At 43.0% G+C, this 22350-nt stretch overlaps 1 protein-coding gene across 4 annotated transcripts in view; it reads left to right on the top strand.

The window, feature by feature from the left end:
- The window catches only part of GRHL2 (grainyhead like transcription factor 2), a 100472-nt gene that overhangs the window by 36632 nt on the left and 41490 nt on the right, over nucleotides 1-22350 (top strand). For all 4 annotated transcript variants that reach the window (XM_081116992.1, XM_081116995.1, XM_081116993.1 and 1 more), the window contains exons 4-8: nucleotides 2572-2965; nucleotides 6095-6150; nucleotides 9486-9642; nucleotides 11485-11596; nucleotides 21561-21655. In XM_081116992.1, the coding sequence (XP_080973118.1) occupies nucleotides 2572-2965; nucleotides 6095-6150; nucleotides 9486-9642; nucleotides 11485-11596; nucleotides 21561-21655 (814 nt within the window). The remainder of the gene's footprint in view (nucleotides 1-2571; nucleotides 2966-6094; nucleotides 6151-9485; nucleotides 9643-11484; nucleotides 11597-21560; nucleotides 21656-22350) is intronic.

Below are 22350 nucleotides of genomic sequence, written 5' to 3' on the forward strand. Positions count from 1 at the left end.
TTCTTACTTTGTTCTGATGATCCATTTCTTTAGACGTCTTTCCGAAGTTCTCCAGCATCAGCTTCTAAAGCCAGTGCTGTTCTGCGGAGACCTGGCTACCCTTTATAGGATGGTGCTGGGTCTGTTACTCCCTTGTCACATAATAATGATTCCCCTAGATTCATACAGCTATATAGTTTGCTTATTTATAAGAACAGCAAAGATCTTTTGACTTGTTTCTTGTGTAGAATTCAGTTGTTTGACATGAATTAAAGAATTAAGAAATTTGGACTCCAACGGGCTTTTTACTATAGAGGAGTTGCTTAACCTGGAATATTCTAGCAAAGCCATTAAACTGCACTAGTTGAGAGCCCAGAGGAGTGGAAACTGGGTAATTGCTTTGGTAGCTAATAAATGTAGACCAACACTTCTAAACCCAACTGGCAGGACATTATCCACAAGTATTAATAGTTAATCTCCACAAAAGGGTCCGGGGTAACATGAGTTTCAAAAATTCTGGGTTATAGTTAAACAGGTGAAGGAACGCCTGGGGGCCTTTACCATGTTCAGGGTGTTTGTGACCCAGCATGGTGGTCTTGTTATGGCAATGCTTTTGTTATTTTGTTTTAATACTGATTTTATCATGGGCTCCTTTCTTTGAGGAACATCTATTAACATTCCATGCAAATGTTCTAAATAATGGGGTTTAGGAAATACTGATACAAATGGGTGGTCTGGGTTTTGGCATCCTCCAGCGAACTGGATTCAGATTAAACATAATTTCTTAATTTTCAATGAGTCCTATATATAGATTCACTGCTTGATCTGGCCGTGAAAGCAGGTTATTACTTCAAGCCAGAATGTTTTCAGACTTGCGATTTTATTCTTTAGAGGATTATTTTCTAGAGCGATTCCTACAGATCTGTGGCAGACTCAGAGACGTTTAGATATTTTTCTGTTGGCTGTGCTTGGGGGAGCCATTCTTTCCTCAAGCTTCACTTTGAAGTTTTATCTGAAAAATCAAAGCTGAAATACCAAGTCCTGCCTCAGAGTTAGGCAAGCTCAGAAGCTAATGGGCTTCCTTTGTAGAGAGGAGCCAAGAGAGTGCAATTCTTGGAAGAACTGATTTTATTAGAATATTTCTCTCTGTGAGAGATGCCGGTAAGCCCTGCACAGAACATGCTAGTTTTTTAAAAAAGCAGACATCGGAGAGACAGGGCTTCATGCAAGACATGTTTTCTCTGTATATCAATCAGACAAATCAATAAATGAGAGGTGGCCTCAAATTTTACCGACCGCAGGGACTTTGCTAATGAAATCAGTTTGCTATCAACAATCTCCCATTAACGAGGCCCTCTTTGCTTCTGCTCACTCCCAGAATCCTTTAGTATAAATGAAAATATTTCATCCTAGCCTGGCAAGAATTAATTTCCTAAGCCCTCTCCTTTCTCTTTGTACCAGCCAGCAGGTCTAAGATCAGAGAGATCTGGTTTTATGTAAGTCCAGTTATGCCACTTCCTTAAGCCCCGAACGTAATTCAATGCTAAGGCTGTGAGTGAGCTCATGTTATTTCTTACTGTAGAGAAAATATTTTAATGATAAATTCTCACTTCTTACTTTTCCTACAATTTCCGAATTTTAGTTTGGCCCACAGAAAAGTGAAAACTACCCCACCCCCCGCCCCAAATTAGCATAGAGGAGTTTTCCTCTTGCCTTTTTTAAAAAAAAATATTTTAAAATGTTTTCTTTTGAAAGTTTCAAACATATACAGAAGTAAAGAGGATAGTATAATGCCCGCCAAATATTCCTTCCACCCTCTAGATTCAGCAGTGATAACATTCCCACACTCGCTTAATCTCTACCTTTTCCCTTTCCCTCCGCTTCTTTTTTTCAATTGTAATAGTATTTAAAATGAGTCATGTCATTTTCCCTTAACTATTCTGATTTGTATATCTAGAAAAATCCCCAGATATTTTATTACATAATCTCAAATCCTTATCACACCTAACTAAATGGACACGTTTCCTTAATACCACCTAACTCCCAGTCCATAGTCGCTGCCTCAGAAATCCCATTGCTTCGTGAATGCCCCTTAGGTTTGTTCAGATCAGGATCCAAGCAAGACCTACTCATCCTATTAGATTGTTCAGATTTCTCTTAGTCTAGAACAGGCCTCGCACCCTTCCTTTGCCATGCCTCTCTCTTACTGAAGAAACCAGGTCAGTGAGCTGGGCTGCGTTCTGGCCTATCTGACAGCTTCTGTGTGAAGTTGTCTAAGTCTTTCTCCCAGCTCCTGGATTTCCCGAGAGCTGGAGGTTGGATGTAAAGCCTTGCTTAGATTTAAGGTGGGGTTTTTTTTGGTAATAGCACTTTCTAGGTGGGGCCGATTGCATGATCCTGTGAGGCACACGTGTGGCTGTCCTCCTTGGGGTCCACCACATCGCCTTGTAAAGCTCACCATCAACCTTTCCCCTGGTTGCTATACATTCGCTTCCCCTGACTATCGTCTGCATCAGTTATTTTATCAAGAGTTGCAAAATGGTGACTTTTCTAATTCTGTCCTACTGTGGGGCGGGTTTAAATTAAACACAGAAACTGTCTTGGCACCGGTGAAGCCCAGAGCGCTTTGAGTGGAGGAGAGAACCGAGTCCAGGTCCTCAAGACTGTCCCAGTGAACCTGTCCCTAAACCAAGACCCGCTGGAGAGCTCAAAACGGGAACAGTACAGCGCCACCGTCCCCGAGAGCCCGGCCATCATCCCTGTGTCAGGGATCACGGTGGTGAAAGCCGAAGACTTCACGCCGGTTTTCATGGCCCCACCCGTGCACTACCCCCGGGGCGAGGGCGAGGAGCAGCGTGTGGTCATCTTCGAGCAGGCCCAGTACGGCGCGCCCCCCGTGGCCGGCCATAGCGCCTACCCCAAGGACGACCAGCGCAGCACCCCGGACAGCACCTACAGCGAGGGCTTCAAGGACGGGGCGCCCGAGGTGAGTCCCCGCCCTGCCCGCAGCAGCCAGAACCTGACCCACGGCCCCGGGCAAACGTTTGTTCTCGACGTGCTTTTTAAGTGGGATGAGTGGATGAAACTGTGGGTCTGCGGCTGTTTTAAAAAATGTGTTTGTATATTTCATTATGGGCATTTTTTCAAAAAATATGTGTCTTTATTGATTTCAGAGAGAGGAAGGGAGAGAGAGAGAAACATCAATGATGAGAGAGTCACTGATCGGCTGCCTCCTGCACGCCCCCAACTGGGGATCGAGCCCGCAACCCGGGCATGTGCCCTGACCGGGAATCGAACCCTGAGCTCCTGGATCCTAGGGCGATGCTCAACCGCTGAGCCACGCCAGCCAGGCATGAACAGGTTTTAATAAACCGGTGGTTTAGGTGTGTGGAGGAATATTTGTTTGACGCTTAGAGGACAGATCCCTTGGTTTGTTTTAGTGTTGGCCTTAAAATTAAATATTCGTAGGGAATGAAGAGATTTTTGTGTGGAAACTTCCTACTTTTTAAAGTTTTTACCTTGACCTCTTCTAGTTTGTAACCTTCCAAATGGTAGCTAAAGTTGTCGTCTGCACAATTTTTTTATTAACAATATAACGCTCTACGAACCTGTCTGAATACTCGAGAAAGAATTTGTGTGTGTGTGTGTGTGTGTGTGTGTGTGTGTGTGTGTTTTATGTAAGTGTCCTTTATCTATGTCATTAGTTATTTTTTATCTTTCAGACAAGGAGAAGAGGAACAAAAGGGACTAGCTCTCTGCAGGGTTGGTAGAAAGTCAGGGTAGACAAGTTGCACCAGCAGCCCTTCCATTCCTGGCACCGACCTTTCCTGAGTGCCTGCTGTGTATTTTGTGAAATCAGGGAATGAGCAGAGTGAGACTTGGTAAACTTCCCGCCCTTAAGAGCCATTCTATTTCTTGGGTCCTGGTAGCTTTATAATCAAACTTTCAATATCCTTATAATGGAAAAAATTGTCTTAAAGTTAATGTCCTATTGAATATTTGATTTGTCCTTAAGCAGCCAGGGCTGCTTCCTTAGGAAAAGCAGATTACTCCACCTGGGAATATGAAGTACATGCTTTTTCACTGAAGGGCTGCCACTGATGTTTTTCTTACATGGTGTAGAAATATTCCATTAGTCACAGAAGAGCCCGTGGACGTGGTCCAATGTCAACGGAACCATCATGCTATTTGGGGGATGTGTTATCAGTTGTGTTTGTGTTGTAGATAAAGAGGCTCGTGAAAGGAAGCTATTGTATTTGAGGTTTTATTTTAGGTGCATGAGAAAATAACTTACCAGAAACTAAATGTGAAGATTATTCCCACTGAATTTGGAACACGTGGGATATTTTAGCTGCTCTCCTAGTCTTGGAAATCGGTGTTTACATTGCTTGTTGTATTTCAATCTGATGTGAGTTAAATGGAATGTTCTATTGTGATCTTTAGCTGTGGCATTGCCAACAAGTTAGGAAATTAGGTGAGCTCAGTAACTTCACCAAGTAAATTTCACTAAGGAAAATCTGTCCAAAATCTAGTACTTCTTTTAGGGATACTATTAAAATGTCTAGGACCCTTGTTGAATGAGCAGGTTTCATTTGCTATTAGAGACTGGTTCATTTTGTGTGTGTGTGTGTGTGTGTGTGTGTGTGTGTGTGTCTAAATATACAACAGTTGAATGTCTCTGGACTCAAGCTCTTTACATGTAATACTAACGCTTAGAGTTTCCCCCAAAACTTTCTCTTACAATATGGTGATAATGCATATCTTAGAGAAGGGCTTGAATATGGCAAGCTATTACTGTGTAATAGAACTTAATGCACATAGACATTCAGACCTCGGTTCTTGAACATCTCCCATCTCGAACAATTTGGTTTTGACCAAGTTGTTCATGGAAAAATGTCTTGATTGTGGAACAAAACTGCAGCTCTCTACCTGGCCACAAACAAAGAAGAGAATGCAAGTCAGTTTACCGCTAAACCTTATGTTGTTAACATCTCAGGAAATTGTGCTGTGAATATTTTTGTGGTTTTTGTTGTTGTTGCTGATGAAATGGACGGTTAACACAATTTTAAACTGTAAAGCAGCCATCAAGAATGCTGATGTTGCTAAGGGTATGAAAGAAACAATGGTCACAGGCAACTGAAGAGTGCAGACTGTTGTTGATTTGGATAAAGCAGTTAGCCGGACAGCATTTGGGAAGCAGTGATATGTGGAAAACCAAGATGCCACATGCTGACCTCCTGAAACTCACCCCTGGAATGTGTGCTGAAAGTGACTCGTTTAAGGCTAGTAGGGGGTGGTTCGATAAATTTAAGAAAAGAAGTGTTTGTTTATAGATTAAACAGTACATTAGACATGTACTTTATATAGGAAAGGTTAAAACAGGGAACCATTTGGGGGTCTGGAATGAATTAATTCAATTTACATTATTTCTAATGGGAAAAATGATTTGGTTTTCAAACAGATTGCTTCTCAAACAGCCTTCTGGAATGAATTAAGTTTGAGAACCGAGGTTCCACTGTATAATTCTTACTGTGTACCAGGCACTGTTCTTGATACTTTATTTGCACATTTAATCCTTTTAACTACTGTAAGTAGGCATTATACAGATGGAGAAAATATGGCACTTGCCTCAGTTTACATAGATAGCAGGCAAAAGAGCTAGAACTTGACCCTAGATAGTCTCGCTCTGGACACTATGCTCCAAACCACTCTACTATAATTCTCATGCTATAATGTGAATTAGTGTTCCAGTAACTCACAATCTGTGCCTTGGAATGAGCACTAGAAAGAATAGAAAATGGAAGAGATATTTTATCTGTTTGAGGAAACAGTTTCCAGCGCCTGCAAACACTTTCAGAACACCTGCAGACATGCGAGTAATACACGAAGTACAACTGCTTTTTGTTGAGTGTAGTTTCCACTGTGCAGGCGAAATGTGAGTCTGTGCACAAGTGGTAGCTATTTTCACTGTAGTTAAAAATGTAATACCAAAAAATATATAATTTTCCTTTTTAAAGTGAGGATAAAACAGACTGAATACATTTATCACATTTTTTTTATTTGTAATAATGACTCACTTCTTTGTTTTAATTTCTATAACTTTGAAATTTTGTAGAAATTTCGGAGTGCTTCAGTCGGGGCTGAGGAATACATGTATGACCAGACATCAAGGTAGGTTACCGGGAGCTGCCCCTTGAAACTGATGAACTGATGAGCCTTTCAGTGTACCCCCAAGTTATACTTTTTAACCTTTTTTCTCTGTATACTTTTGTTGAACACTCTGATTTTCGTTGTGCTCAATTCTTTTCTCTATACAAATGACTTCTGGATGACTATGTCCAGGCTTGATCAAATTTTTTTTTTTTTTTAAATATATCTTTATTGATTTCAGAGAGAGGAAAGGAGAGGGAGAGAGAGAGACAGAAACATCAATGATGAGAGAGTCATTGGGGATCGAGCCTGCAACCCGGGCATGTGCCCCGACTGGGAATTGAACTCCAATTGCCTGGATCCTAGGTCTACGCTCAACTGCTGAGCCACACCCGGCCGGGCTGGCTTGATCAATTTTCTGAGGCCTCTACCTTGGCTGTGTCCTTCTGTTGACTAGATATCCTTTCTTAGGTATTCCTCTGGACTTGTGTGTCTCCAAGCCAGCATGTGCATAATGGAACTCTGTCCTTTCTCTCTTCTCTCCTTCCTTCACTTCTTTTCATCTGGTCTTCTGCTTTTATTTCCTGTTGTGGCTAATGATGTAACCATCCTCCAGGCCTCTACTCTGGAGGTGTGAAGGTCTGCCTGCCCCCCTGCAGCACTTTCACAGCCCTTGCCCAGTGCTGAATGTTCAATTCTACCTGTCCTGCCCCTTCCAACACAATCTTGTTCATTTTCTCCTGAACTATTGCAATATAACTGATGTCCCTGACAACACTTGCTTTCCCCCTTTGTTCTACTTTGTATGTATCTACCAGCCAGTCCACACTCCAGTGCCTCCCGTGTACCAGCAATGCGATAGGGATTAGGGATAAGATGTAACCTCTCCTTACAAAAGACCCTTTGACTTTTGGAGGAGACAAAATTGGTGATGGACAAATTGCAATACATTTGCTAAGTGATGAATCCTGCTATAGAGATATATAAACAGAAAGCTGAGAGGACCTATAGTATGTGGGGGAGTGCATGGGTTGGGCTTGGGATGGGAGGCAAAGAGTCACAGGAAGTGGGATTAGAGTTGGATCTTGAAGCATTAGCATCAGGAGTTTACCAGAAAAAAAAGGAGAATTGAGAATATTCTAGGGGCCAGATGTTCAAAGACCTTGGTTGTGATCATGAGAGACAGGAGAGAATGGCAAGAAATGAATTCATCTCTCACATTTACAAAACATACCAGTGATTTCACCATTTCAGATAGAGTTAAACACAAATTCTTTGTTTCTCACTGTATTTCTTACCCCTCTGCTTTTACATATGTTGCCCTCTTCTAGTTTCTGTTTCCACTTGACATCCTCCTGGTCCTTCAGGCTCTTGCTCCAATATTAGGCTCCCCGTTACCTCCCCAGGTCATCCTAGTCAGGATTTGGTGGAGTGGGGAAGGAAGGGGAGGGAAGACTAGAGTTCTAAATCGCCTTTTAAGATGTGGAAATACATATATAATTTGCATGTTATAAATCCAGTTTATGATGTAATCAGCTGTCGGGTCAGTGAGAAGAGCACTGAAGCGTTGACCTACTAGTCCCTTGACCTGGTTTATTTCTGTGGCTGTCATTGTCTGATGTAGCTAGCAAGTTTCTCAGCTCCTGCTCAGCTGTGGAATGAGGAAGGTGGTTCCTATCCTTTGTTATGAATAGGCTTGGGGGACACAAACCCCCTGCAATTATATTCAAAACCATTTATGTTCATATTTGCTTTTTTCTGGGAAGAGGGTTCACAGCTTCTTGTTTTTTAAGCAGTCTGCACCCTAGACAAGTTGCAAGCTACTGGTCTAGGCAATTCTTAATATCCTGTCCAGGTCTCAAATTTTATGATTCAGTGACTATATTGAAATTGCTTTTTCCAGAAAAAATGACAGTGGAATTGATTCTGTCTTGAATGATTTATTTCCCACCTTGTTCTAAGACACATATTTTGGAATTTGTTTAGTTGATCAGCTTAAGCCTAAGATTTTTATCATGTAAGAGGAATATTATTCTGTCCTTCAAATTTTTTTCTCATTATAAAAGTTTAAAAAAGTCAAACATTGCAAAAATATTAAACATAGAAAGCAAGAGTCCCCCATAATCCTGTAAGTAGGCCATTTTAAGAGCTAAAAAATATGTAGACTTAATGAAGAGATTCTGATGAGTCAGAAAATACATTCAGTTTTCATTACTGGATCATCACTTTGTGCCATCCTGCAGTGTAGCAGAAATAAATATTCCTGAATGAGCATGTTTAAAAAGAGTATGATTCATACCTGCTACTGCTCATTTTAAACAATTGATATTTTCTTCAGAGTTGGGGAAATGAGTGCTTTTGTTTTTTAAGTTAAATTATATTTTTAAAATATTAGGGAAATCATTTAGAGCAAGAATTTACAAACTTTTTCTGTAATGGGCTGTATAGTAAATATTTTAGATTTGGTGGGCTCTGCAGTCACAACCACTCAATTCTGTTACGCAGTGTGAAAACAGCCATAGACAAGTAGCCATACACATTCAATAAATGAATGAATGTAGCTGTGTCCCAATAAAACTTTATTGGCAAAAATAGGCAGTGAGCTGGACCTGTCCATGGATGATTGTTTGCACACCCGATTTAGAGCAGCAACCCTCTCACAAGTCCTTTGGCAGGCTTAAAAAACAAAACACAAAATAAAAAAATACTCCCTGTTATGGAACTAGATTTTTAGTAATGAATGTTTGAGATTTGGATTTTCACATTTTGAAGTTTTAAAAAGTGGAATAGATTTGCAATATCTTGGTTAGACAAAATGAAGGTGAGGTTATATATAGGGTATCCCAAAAAATGTATACACACTTTGAATAATTATTAACTCCAATGTTTCTTTCTTTTCAGATTTAACCCATTGGAATTAATAATTATTCAGTGTGTGTACATTTTTTGGGACACCCTGTACACATGAATTGAATAAAAGCATTCACACATTTGGTTTGCTGCTAGGATAAAAGTGGCAAATTCTATAACTTCTTCAGCTTCAGGCATTGCCTATTGCCAACCAAGACCTAACAGAGGCTCTTGCAGGGCCTCGTGCCTCTGGCCCGGTGCGTCCTGGACTTTCGTCCCCTCTAAACCATCTGGTTTATGGGCCACTACTGGGAATGTTGCATACATTGTCCTAGCAGTGACCTTTGGTCTGGTCTCATCTCTTTTGCCATATGCTGTGTTTTGTCTCTGACATAGAGTAAATATTGGTTAATATTCATACGAAATGGTATTCAATGCGAAATTGATCAGGAAGGGAGTAATGTCCCAGTGAGTGAATCTGACCACTGTTTGTTTTCTCTTCACAGTGGCACGTTTCAGTACACCCTGGAAGCCACCAAATCTCTCCGTCAGAAGCAGGGGGAGGGCCCCATGACCTACCTCAACAAGGGACAGTTTTATGCCATAACGCTCAGTGAGACTGGAGACAACAAATGCTTCCGACACCCCATCAGCAAAGTCAGGGTATGGGCCCCATGTCTTCAGTAAATCAGAGGGATCAGATGAATGCAATTGCTACCTCGTAGCCTTGTGGGGAGGGCGTGGAAAAAATTCCAAAATAAATAATTCGAGAACAAATGTCAGAGAGTTGGGGCAAGAGAACTTATTGGCTTGTAGTTTATCATTTTAATCAGTAACCAATAAACCCCGGGGAAGGGACCTGGTTGGAACATGCTTTCTGACTTACCCAAGGAATTTTTCCAGCTTCATTCATTGCCCGTGTGCTACTAGCTGCTGTTATTGTTTTCAATCAATTGATTTTAATTTTTCAAGTAAGTAGTTGTAAGCCAGAACATATTCCCACTTATTTGCAACTGCTTTCTTCTCTGTAAAGGAGAGTACAATTCATCTGTGTCCCCGGACCCTTTCCAACTTTGTTGAAAAGCCTTCTGCAGCCCAGTGCTTACTCAGGAGCCAAGGGGCGAGGCATGAGACGATCCCTACCAGGAGTGACTTGGAGGAGTTTTCACGTTCATGAGTGTTAGTCCATTTGTGGGAAATGAAAGTGCCCTGGACGCCTGCCAGCATCTGGCATTCTCACTTCTGCCAACAAGGGAGGGAGCCAGTAATCCCTCTCTACTGAAAAGGAAAATCGTAGCAGGGCTCTGAACAGGGGCCGAAGGACTTTCCTGTCGCGTTGTAAGATGATTTTTGCTTCTGGGTGCATGGTGCCTACCCCACCTTGTTTTACCCATAGCTGCCTCTTCCTAGGCTCTTCAGCAGGCTAGGAGAGGTTCGCTGTGGTGTGTGCCTGGAGCACAGGACGCCCGAGTTTACCCCCATCACCCGAGGTTCCCCTCCAAGGTACCAAATGAGGTGGAAGAGAAAGCACGAGGGCCACTGTGGCGGGGGACACTGCTCCTGGCCTCGTTGAGTTTGAAGTCAATGGGAAGGCATTGGCTTCCATCGGCTGAATCATTGTAAATAATTAAGTAAACGACTACAAGTGTTAAAATGCTACAAAGGAGAAATTATGACGGAATCTAAGTCAATGAAATAGTCTTCTGAAATCGTAGGAAAATGTCTAGGAAGTATGTTGGATATGGAGTGACAGGGGAGAGCACATCCCTATACTGTCATTTAGGGGTTCTTTGGGCTTGTTTATTTGTTTTTGGTACCTTCTTTATCGTCTAAATGACAGTGAATTTATGTGTATTTAGCTTAATGAGGCTGTTTATAATTGAGAACCAAAAGGGGTTTTGGGATTCTTACTAGCTTCTCAAACTCATTTTTAAAGTACGCCACATTATATTGAAATAAACAGCATAGTTGACCGGGTATCTTTTGGTCTATGAAATATCTGCTGCTTACCTCTGTATGCATCAATATGAATTCATCTTTCAGTGTTCTTCTCATTCCCTTAGTACCTCTCTCCTTAGTCCAGTATTTCAGCCTCTGGCACTTAATTAGGCCAGAAACAGATATTTCTTCCTTTACAAATGGTGCCAGATGTTATGCTTACAGATAAGGAATTTCAAAACTATGCTTGTTTTTAGTACAAGAAAAAAAATTTTGTTAGTATTCCTACTCACCTCACAAAATAATAGATTTGCTGGTAATTGGTTAATCTGGTTGTTTATGACTCAGGGTAAAAATGATGTAGGATTCTTTTTTCCTATGTGCTGTTCTCATTTCCAATCATTTTTAAAGTAGAGTCATTTTAGAACAAAACAGCCATGTAACCAAGCTTGTCTGGGCTTCTGTAAAGCCAGAAAAGCAACATTAGAGAAACGCTTTCTGAGCTGGAGACCGTGCAAAGCAGCCGAGGTGCTGAACAGCAAGTAAGTCCCTTTTCCCCCTCCGCAGAGCGTGGTGATGGTGGTCTTCAGTGAAGACAAAAACCGAGACGAGCAGCTGAAGTACTGGAAGTACTGGCACTCCCGGCAGCACACGGCCAAGCAGAGGGTCCTCGACATCGGTGAGTTGGCCTGGGCCTCCCGGCATGGTCCTTGGTGAACTGACAAGTCGTCATGATGTAGAGGAGGGCCCAGCACAGAAGTCACAGCCGGGGCCCACATGGCTCTCGTGATGTGCCAGGCACGAGACTGTGCACTTTTCCTTTGTTGGTACATTTAGTGCAAATCAGGCTGAGAAATCAAAATTGGGCTGAGTGCAAAGCACTTCTTGTTCTATGAAAGCCGACTGTGTCCCATCAATAATAGTAATAATTTAGATTTTCAAGGACTATGTCAGTTTCTAAAATATATTTTCATGCCCTTCTGTGTTTGAGCCTAATGGGCAGCCAAGCAGGTCAGGTGAACTCTGATCCCTCTGTGACACGAATGGCCAGGCTCGGTTGTCTCTAAGGTACTGGTGGAGGTCACATGACTGGATAGTGAGCTCTCCTCTAATTCTCCATCCAGTGCTCCTTCCCTCTAACACACGTCTCGTGCAAATAGTACTGCGTGGGCAGGCAAATAAAACCTTAGCGAGTCCTTCCCTGGCAGTAAAGAAGTCATGAATCTGCCAAGTACATTTTCTGGAGTCTGTAGACTCCTAAACACAGTGCTCTCCAGAGACCTGTGGTGCCCCGCACGCGTCACAGGGTCCAGTCAGGGAAGCAGAGCCCGTGCCAAGTGGTGCCGTGGAGGGAATTCGCTGCAGAGGTGGGAAGAGCTGAAGGTGCCAGGAGGCAATACAGGGAAGAGCGGCTGCAGGAACCTGCTGCTACTCCCCTGTGGGGCTGGCGGGTCGAAAAGAAGAGGTGGTGGGTGTGGGAGGAGCCGCCCAGAAAGAGCTGTAACCAGGGTGGCTGCTCAGTAGGAGCTGTTACCACAGAGGGACCACTTTCCAAAAGGAGGCAGAACCACAGGGATTTCTGCCAGAGACCCCTCTCAATGCCCAGAGCAGGGAGGCAAAGGAGTGCCCTGTGTTCTCCCTGCCTCCGAATCCCCCACATGTGCTTCCCATCAACCAAATTTCCCTGGAAGCCATTGGGCACATGACCTTAACAAATGCAGTCTCAGGAATCAACCTCTGGGACACAGCACAGCAGGGGAAGTCAGGATTGGATCTTAAAGTTTCTAGAAATTACTTAAAAGCACAGGCAGTAATATATGTGTTTCTAAGTAATTTTTAACACTTTATATGCTGTTTCCACAAGCTCAAGTAACTTCTCATTTTAGGCTTTATTACTCCGTCTTGCAGATCAAGAGGCTGCAGTTGCAGTGAGTGCAGAGAAAGTGAAGGTTTCCGTCAAGTCTTATCAGAAAGTGTTACTGAGCCATTAGAAGGAGGTTTGCTTTGATGTGTTGCACACTGCAATAGTGGAATTTTCAGACCTTCTGTCTTACGTTGCTAGAACCCATTGACCAATGGTAGAGAGGTTAGTGACTAGGTTAGGGTTATAGACTCACTGTAGAACGTATTGAAGCTAATTACTGGTTTATCCTGCAAAATGTTTACACCACTATTTAATTCATACCACACACATACTCACAAGCGCGCACACCTACACACATATATCTTCTATTAACTAGTCCAAAATCTTTATCTAATAAACAAGGAAACTGAGCCTAGAGAGGTTCACTGACTCACCATCCCAAGAGACTTGTCCCCATTAATTAGTGTAAGGGCTGAGATAAGAACAGTCTTGCTCCCCCAGGTCATACACTGAACCTCCAAGACAGACTGACTTGGACAAGGGTTTGGAGACACTTGCCTTAACCTGCTTGGTAGCCAATCTGCAGAAAGCAGAGGAACAATTTTATTTTATTTGAAAAGTTAGCCTTATAATTATTATCCAAGAAAATGAGAGGAGCAATTAAATAGAAATGTGGACTAGGTCCAAATAAGGCAAATAATAAAAGTATTTTATTGGAATACCTGTTGGTTCAGTTTTGATATTATTACAAGGTTTACTTTTCTTAGAGCAGAATGATTTCTCAGCTCTCATAGGTCTTCAAATTTTATCTCTCTTCTTTATCAGCTCCTGCCTGCCTTCAGATTTTTCTCTCATATAATCCTTCCCACACACACACACACACACACACATAGACACACACATGCGCATACACGTGCACACGCAGATCTGTGATTTTTACTACGTAGCTTCATGGCTACTTGGGCTCCTTGCTTTGAACCTGAGACCAAGGCATTAAGTCAGCCCCTTAGTTTCAAAAGGAAAATCAATTTTTGATTTTTTGACCACAATCTCCACCCCTATCCTCAACCTAACATCTACTCAGACAGGATGAGGGAATCTGCAGAAATCTCATAATTCATTATCTACTAGATTAAAAAAAAGGCTAACACATATTGCACAGTAGCATTTCTCTGGGACTTATCTGCATAGTGGAGTGATCCAGTTTAGCACAGTGTGAGCCACTGGAAAAATATTTGGGACAAGTCACAAAATGAACTGGACTACCAATCAAGTCTACTCAAACAGTGGGTAATTCCAAAACCACTTCTGGGGAAGGCACATTTTGCTATTTGCTCCCTTTCAAGCAGAGAAGGAAAATTAGACGTTCAACAACTAACATTAACTTTGTGGAAGGAGATCCAAAAGCCATAACAGGTAAATTAAAGCACATTCACCTAGACTTTCTCCTGAACACAATTAAGAATTACCTTACTGCTTTACAGTGTAGTTCAAAAGAATGAACATTGGGGGTTTACATCTTCCCAATGGGTGGTGTGGATTGTAATGTAATCAGACGGATGCGACAAACATACAAATAAGCATCATTACTTGACAGTCATATGCAATGTAGCCATTATTGATATAGTTTTGTAGTTAATTGTGAAATCAACTGTTTGCTATTTATTACCCACTGTTTGAGTAGACTTGATTGGTAGTCCTTAATTTTGGTTCACAGTAATCTTTCTCTGTAGGAGATTATCACACATCAGAATGTATTAGTTTCATTGTTAAAATTAATCCTGTAATTTTCCATGGTAATTAGCAGGCAATTACAGCACATCTTTGGTTATTAACATGTGATTATAGGATTTTCATCTGTGCCCTCTTACAGATCTATTTCTTAAGAGTCAGTGTTTAAATTGTGCCCTGCTGATAGTAGTTTTATATTAAGGTAAAGCTTTCCATGAAAACTTAACTTCCAATTCAATCAAAACATTTCTTTGAGTTTAGTTCTGAATAGTTTTCTCTGAGGGTTGAAAGAGAAGCCTGTGAGGAGACTCTCAAATACAGAATTTCACTGACCACTGTGAATTATTCAGCTGGTGGATCTATCCAGAGGTAGGAGCTCTCTTCAGTCTGGAGTCATACTTCACTTTCGAATACAAATTGTGATTAAAATTAAGTAATGCTTCCCCCCCCCCCCCCCCATTTGGGTTTTCCAGAGGAGGCTGGCTTTGGTGGGGCCCTAACAGTGTGCCTTCTTGCAGTTTTCATAACCAAACCTGGGCTGGGCTCCTCAGAGCTGTGCAGAAAGTTGGGAGGGGGCTCAGGGGAGGCAGCTGCCACCTTTCAGAAAGTCAGGTCGCCAGGTAGTCAGCGTGAATTCATGGCCCAGACAGGCTTTAGAGACAAAAGTACCCTGCAACTCACCTCTCTTCACTAGGATTTCCCTCCCAGCCATTTAGTTCTGTTCCCTGGAGGGCTCTCCTCCCCCAGGATTATGCAGATCTGCTCTCTCCCTGCAATTGGGTAAATGTCATCTACCTTCTTTTACAAAGAACTCAAGTAAATGGAATTTTGATTTTTGATGTTTTCCTAGACTATTTCCAAATAGATATGAAAAGTAAATTTGATTCAAAACAAAACCCTTGAGAGCTCCCAAATTAAAACAACCACCACCACCAAACCCTCAGGGCTGGTGAGAGTCCTGGCAGAATGAGAGCTAAGTTAGAGCAATGACCTTGGTCCCTGCTTTCTCCCCAGGAGGGTGAGCTGGTGTATGGCAGGCACTGTGCGGCCCCAGGGTCCTGCTGTCTGTCCTTGCTCTAACTGTGAGCACAAGCTCGCAGTGTGAGGCGCCCTGTGTTTTATAGACAGGTGCTGTAGCCATAGTTAAAGAGTATTCCTTTTCATCTTCAACTTTGGTTAGAAAACATTTATGTGATAGAAGTATGGCAGACTATTAAGGTTATATATTTTAAAACATAAAATGCAACTATTCTTTAAAGTTTAATCTTAGGTCAGGCAGAATATATTCATTTTCAGTATGTGAGCCATTGTGGGTTTCCAGTGATTACGTGCATGTTCCTGTGTGAGTCCTAGAAGCTTATTCTCCCTTTGGGGAGAATCACTTCCTCCTCCGCAGGTGTGCCTGGGGTGATCTGGGCATTCTGGTAGAATTTTCTAGACTCCCCAGGAAGGGTCCAGGACAGCCCATCTGTCCAGGTCCTGATCTTTGCAGACTTCCTTTCAAGCTACCACTGGGTCTTCCTCTTTCCTTCCATTCTATTTTCTTAAGAGAGGAGCCCCCTTCCTACCCCATGCCCTAAGCTACTACTCCTTTCTCAATCCAGTGTAAGCTATTTTTTATTAAAATTTCTGAATGCTAAAACTATAGGTCTGTTTTGCCCCTCACCAGATTTTCCAGAGAATCTGTTTTCATGATAGGGTGAAAAGGTCCCCTAGAGATACTGGTTTAGATTATGAGCTTTCTAAATTCACACACACACAGACACACACACCCTAAAACCACTTCATAGATCCACTGTATTTAATACTGTAAGTTTTTAAATTCCTCTCTTCCGTCTCATTTTTCACATTTACTGGGCAACACATTGTTTTTCCCCTAATCGGAGGGACTTTTCCTATCTTTAGCTATATGAGATCATGCTTTCATCTCAAACACATAATCTAGGCTTTTATTTGATTTCATGTGTTTTGCTTGGAGCCTAATTACCCTCTTTTTCCAAAGATTCGTTTAATGAAACAACAGATCATCTGACAGTGTCACGTTTTTTAGTATTATTTGGTTGGCTTAAAAAATTACAAAAAAGTACCTGGAGATACAGCCTGATAGTTTCAGGAGACTCATCTGTTTACTGAACAGAGCGGCCGAGCTGGTGGTCTCGGCCCCCCTCCAGCATCTCCTGGAAGCCTCTCCCCACCGCACCTTTCAGCAGAAACACGCTTTCCATCTCTGCAACACTCCCAAGTGTTAAAATCAGCGAACCTCAAGTTTTTCTTTTTTGTTTACAAAACCCCAAACTTGCCAAGAGAAAGGTTTTTTCCAAAATTAAATTAAGCTCTTTGAGGTGCAGAAGCCAAAATAAGGTGAAGCTAATCTGAAAAGAGCTCTTTGAACAGACTCCAGGAATGCGGAGCCGCCACTGGTTTTTCTGCTCTTGGAAAGACAAGTGATGGAGGAACCGAGCGCTCAGTGAGTGAGCGGCCTCGGGTGCGGCGATCCTGTGAGCTGGGTGCCGGTGTCAGCTCCTTTCTCAGCTCCTTTCTCAGCTCCTTTCTCGGATGGGGAAGGGAACCAGCCTGGAGAGGCCCTGTAGCTTTTCCCGGGGGGCTTCTGCCTGCGTTGAACTCGCACCCACGCCCCAGAGGCCGCGGGCAGTCAGCGTTACAAAGGGAAGTCGTGACAGCGGCTGCGGCTTCCTCCTGTGGACAGCTACCTTCTGGAAGAAATCTGCCTCAGAGAATTAGAATTTCAGTTTTGAAATAATATCTGCATCCTCTAGTAAAGGATGGAAAAGAGAGGAATCGCAGTGTGAGTAATTCAAGCAGCAGTGATTGCAAAAGTCAGCCACGTAACAAACGAGTGGCCAGTGCAGGCTCCCATCGCGCACGGAGCACGCTCCCCTCCGGTGTCTGTCACCGGGCCCGCGTGTGACCGCCGCCGAGGTAATCGGGGAGCTGAGAAATGGACGTTGATCTGAATGGAACTTGAGCAGCTGAAGGGACTGGGTCTGCGGTTCACGTTTAGCGCAAGATGATCCATGCGAGGATTTGCAGTTCTTGTAGTGTGTCTGTGTCCTGCACCACCAATCGCCTAAAAGCCATTTCTTTTGTTTAAATCTCTTCAATCTGCGTCTCAGAAGTACAGCTGCATGTGTTTGGAAATTATTTCTGACACATGGGGCCTGCTAGACTCTAGAATTGGTCTTCGGGAGACCAGTGAAGGTCATGATAGAATGGCAATTTTCAAGACTCTTACTAATAAAATGCCATCGTTTGAGAAAGAATCCAGTTTTCTTTTATAAATTAGTGCTGGCTTAACTGGGGGGTATTATAGTTTCTGGAAATGTCCTTTTGGGTGGGAAGAGGTCGGGGACTGTTGTGCTAGAGGGAGGGAGCCTGGCTTGTAGGGCTGAGATGATGACGGCTGATTAGCCACTTTGGACAGTAACTTCTATTCCGATGTGCCTATAACTCTTCCTGTCCCCACACCTATCCCTGAGCGTGTTACTATATTAAGTAACGAAATGAAGAATGGAAAACAGAAATGGAACATGATAGTTTATGCAGTGTGCAAGAGTAAATTATTTACCAAAGCACTATCCATGTCTTCCTTCACTCAGCAAACTGTCAGAAAGTACCAGGCAAAAATTTTTAAGAGACAAAATAGTTAGGATGAAGTTAAATCTCAATGAGTAACATAAATGATTGGAAAGAGCTTAATTTTAAGCCCATCCAAGTTGATTTCAATTCAGAGCTAGAAGCCACGGTGCACATAGAGATATACAAGCACGTGTGCTTATGTGCCTGCATATATGATATGACCTTTTGTGAGTTTGAAATACAGTTTATAGGTCAGCATCAGTTTTCTTAAAAAAATGAAATCAAATGGAATAAAAATACGAACATACATGGAACACAGTACTGGGTCACAATGTAAAATGCTTTTCTTACTCTAAAATTATGGTTGATGCAACTGAGGTAACATTGGCCCATACAACTCCTCTAGAAACAGAAATGCACATCAAATCCAAATAAAATATTAGGTTTAGCCTAAAGGGAAAATTCCAAGAATGGTTCCATCTTAAATGATCTCTGTGAGGATATGATAATATACCATGGAGAGTAAATAGTAATAAGATTTTTAATTCCTACTTTAAATATCAAAGAGTCACTCTTTTTCCAGTCACCTTTATGAGTCACAGGTTATGTCTTCATCATTTCAGCCATCAGTGTTCCAGGTTGTAAATGGAAAAGTGCTCATTTGTAAGGTTGTATATCACGGATACCAAAGGGCTCTGGCTTCGTGTGTGGACAGAACGTCTTGGGCTCCACTCCCGGTTGGCCCCTTAAAACTAAGTGTCTGTTAGGGAGGGAAGATACTTAAAATGTTTCCAATTCCACAAAGTAGGACTAATTTAAAAGCTACTGATCAGAATTGTCCAAGATAATGTTTGTGAAGTATATATATTTAGCACACACTCGGCTCCTAAAAACGGGCGCTATTCCTATTATTCGCTCAGGGGCCAGGACCAAACGATGGAAATACATTTAATGCCTCTAAACCTCAGCTCAAGTGTCAGCACACTTAAGGAAACACACTTTACCTCTGCCTTGGGAGAAAAGCACCACAAAGGAAGTAACTCATTAGAGTTCTCATGAGTCATTCAGGTTTTAAGGAGCTGCTTTTTTGATTTTGAAAAACAGTAAAATGTTTTGGAACCTACTTGGACTAAGGTTTATTTATTCTACCTATTTCGAGTAAGAGTGAACCCTCCTGGAATGACCCTCGACTGTTTCCTGAGTTGGAGTTGATCCTATTTGACTTTTACGGACAGAGGAGAGCAAATGTCTGAGGTCAGCTGGAATGGGCCCCGTGTGGTACTGGCGGCGTCTTTGGCCTGAGATCCTGTCTCTCTTTTGTCGATGAGGAAATACAAGTTCAGGGGGGGTCCGTAACTCACTGAAGGTTGCAGGGCTTGGTGAGAGCTGGGTGGGAATTAAATTCACGTCTGTGTGTCTTCACCACAGTGTCCTGTCCTTTCTTCCTGTGCTTCAGGGGCCGCCCTAAATGGATTCCTTGTATATCCTGCTCTTAAATATATAAACTACCCCAAGTTCTTGGCTTTAATAAAAAATCTTAGGCCGCAGTGTGTGCACTGAATTGGCGGGAGTGCCCTGAGCTGTTTTCAGCATTCCAGGTTCATTATTTCACTAGTCCAGACAGAATCCACACCTCTCAGAAGAGAAGCAATTTTTATATTAATTATACCACTCTTTTTAATCTCCAACAATATATACAAAAATAATTAAAAGGGGTAGTTATAATTTACCAAGCATGTGAAATTTAATTAAGGGGGAAGAATTAAAAATTCCTTTGACGGCATTCCAGAATCACCCTTACACCACTGATCATCACATGCAAAAAAGAAAGAAAAGATAGCAACGTGATTTAGCACCATGCTGCCCATAACAGTTAAAATTATGGAATCCAATCCCATAATTTCTCTGTGGAGCGTAGCATACAGGAGAGCATTGCCCAGTCGCCCGCGCCCGGCGGCCCTTTGCTGAAACGCTGTAAAGCTTGTCTTCTTCCCGCACCCCCCGTGTTTGCCGGGGGGCTAGCTTTCAACCTCCTTTCAGTCTTCGTGTTGCTTACAGGACGCGGAGGTGCTTTCTCCGCTTCTCTCCCGCGCAGCACCCCAACCTGGTCCACCTTGGTCAAGGAATTTGCAGTTGTCCAAAAATGCCTCCTCTCTGCCTCATCGAACCTTCCTCAGTACTGCTCTACCACCTAGTTGCCATGTAGGATGTGCTGTGATTTTTCTCTGCAAAGTGTTAATATCTGGTGACAATTTATTGTTTGATTTGCAAGATAAATATAGGCAGTGGTTAAAAGTTTGGCCTCTGGCACCTAGCAGACCCGGATTCAAATCCCAGGTTGGCCTGTTCCCAGCCACGTGGTTTTCTACAAGCAGCAGTGTCTCTGTAGGAGGGAGATGCTAATACCCACTGCACGGAGTGGCTGGGAGGATTAGGGGAGGAAACGTGGGTAAAGGCTTGGCCCAGCCTCCACACTCTGTGACTTCTCAGTTTGTGGCAGAAGAGTGTTGGCATTTTAATGTCAGGAGCTGACAGTGCCCTTACCAAAGGAATGAGTGTTTTAGAGAGGGACTGCAGGCTTGAGAACACGCAGACTTCTTGGAGCAGGTGGCACTCAAGTCTCACCATATAGGTAATTGCCTGATCTTCCTAAGTGCCTTGTGTCCACCCAAGAGGGAAAATCTTTTTTTTTCTTTTTTATTGATTTCAGAGAGAGCACGTGTAGGAGGCGACCGATCAATGTTTGTCCCTCACATCAATGTTTCCATCTCTCTCTGTCTAAAAAATAAAAAAGAAATAAAAAAAGAGAAAAGAATACATAGAAAACACATTAATAGCTATCGTGTTTGTGGGGTGGGTAATGGGGGTAAAAAGCAATAAATAATACTATGTAAGTAAAAGAATCGAGGGCCTTGAACAGACGGGGGGTGATAGTGAGCTGAGTATGATTACGTCAACTTTCCGTACCCAAGTCCAAAAGAAGTAAAAAAAAAAAAAGTTTCCCAGCACTCTCCTGGAATTTCTCCTCTGAAGTCCCGATGACACTGTGTGGCTGATACACAGAGTGTTCGGTTCTACGAAACAATCCCTGTGGAACACTCTGGCACTTCCAGCCAACTTAAGTGGCAGGAATGTGAGTAGGAGGAGGGACGGGTAGGTGACAAGGGACTCGGGAGGAAAAGCGTAATTTTATAAACCTAATAAAAAATGAAGCTAGTGAACAAGCCAGGAACATCGCTTCGCCTAGATTTAGTCTTTTAATAGAGGAACGTGTTTACATTCTCACTAATATGAGCGAAAGAATATCAGCAAGCATAAATCTTCACTGTTGCCATAGAAACAGCCAGAAGAAGAGACCAAGTCTCGGTTTCCCCACTGGAGAAGTGACAGTCCTGTGCATGCCACTGAGTAGCTCTGATTCCTAAAGCCACTTTCTCTCTTCTCGTGACAGCGGATTACAAGGAGAGCTTCAATACGATCGGCAACATTGAGGAGATCGCATACAATGCTGTTTCCTTCACCTGGGACGTGAATGAAGAGGCCAAGGTGAGTGGAAGAGCAGCCTGGAGTCTGCTCAGAGCTCCTCCGGGATGTGTCCTTTCTCTGCAGGCGGTTTTTCTTACAAGTTTTTATAGGTAGGGAGAGATCCGTTAACTTGAGCCAGAACAAAAGGAAACCACACAGTTCGGTTCTGTGCAGCTAGACTGCCTTTTGGGGAGCAAAGGAGAAAGGGACAGCCCCTGTTCCTCTGTGACCTCCCACGGAACACCCCTGTAGACCCACGTCCCTCCCAAGCTTCCAGGCTCCGTTTCAGCCCTTGGGTCTGGCCAAGAGGGGGCCGGAAATCCTTTTTCACCCGCCCTGCAGCTTTTCCCAAACCCCTCTCCACCTGCGGCCTTCTTCAGAGGGGCGAAGGTGCTCTGAGCTCGTGTTTTCATAGGTAAGTGGCTGGGAATGTCTCCTGACCCCCGATTCCTTCCCGGTGTAACCTGGTTGAGGGAGGCCCGGAAGCAGGGCTGCAGATCTCTCCTGAGGTGTACCCACCACTGTGACCTTGACCCATTTTTTCCCTTGTTGACTACTTAAGCTTTCCCTCTCCCCACCCTCCCTTAACTTCCTCCCCCCCCCCCGCCCCCATGCCAGTTGGGTTAAAAAGGGCAACAGTAAAATCTCCTGCAAGGTGCACGCTGAGGATAGATGTCCACCGTTGCCCGGGTGAAACTTGTCTGCTCGGCACTCTT

The sequence above is a fragment of the Miniopterus schreibersii genome, assembly GCF_964146895.1.
Source record: "Miniopterus schreibersii genome assembly, chromosome: 17".
NCBI classification, from domain to species: domain Eukaryota; kingdom Metazoa; phylum Chordata; class Mammalia; order Chiroptera; family Miniopteridae; genus Miniopterus; species Miniopterus schreibersii.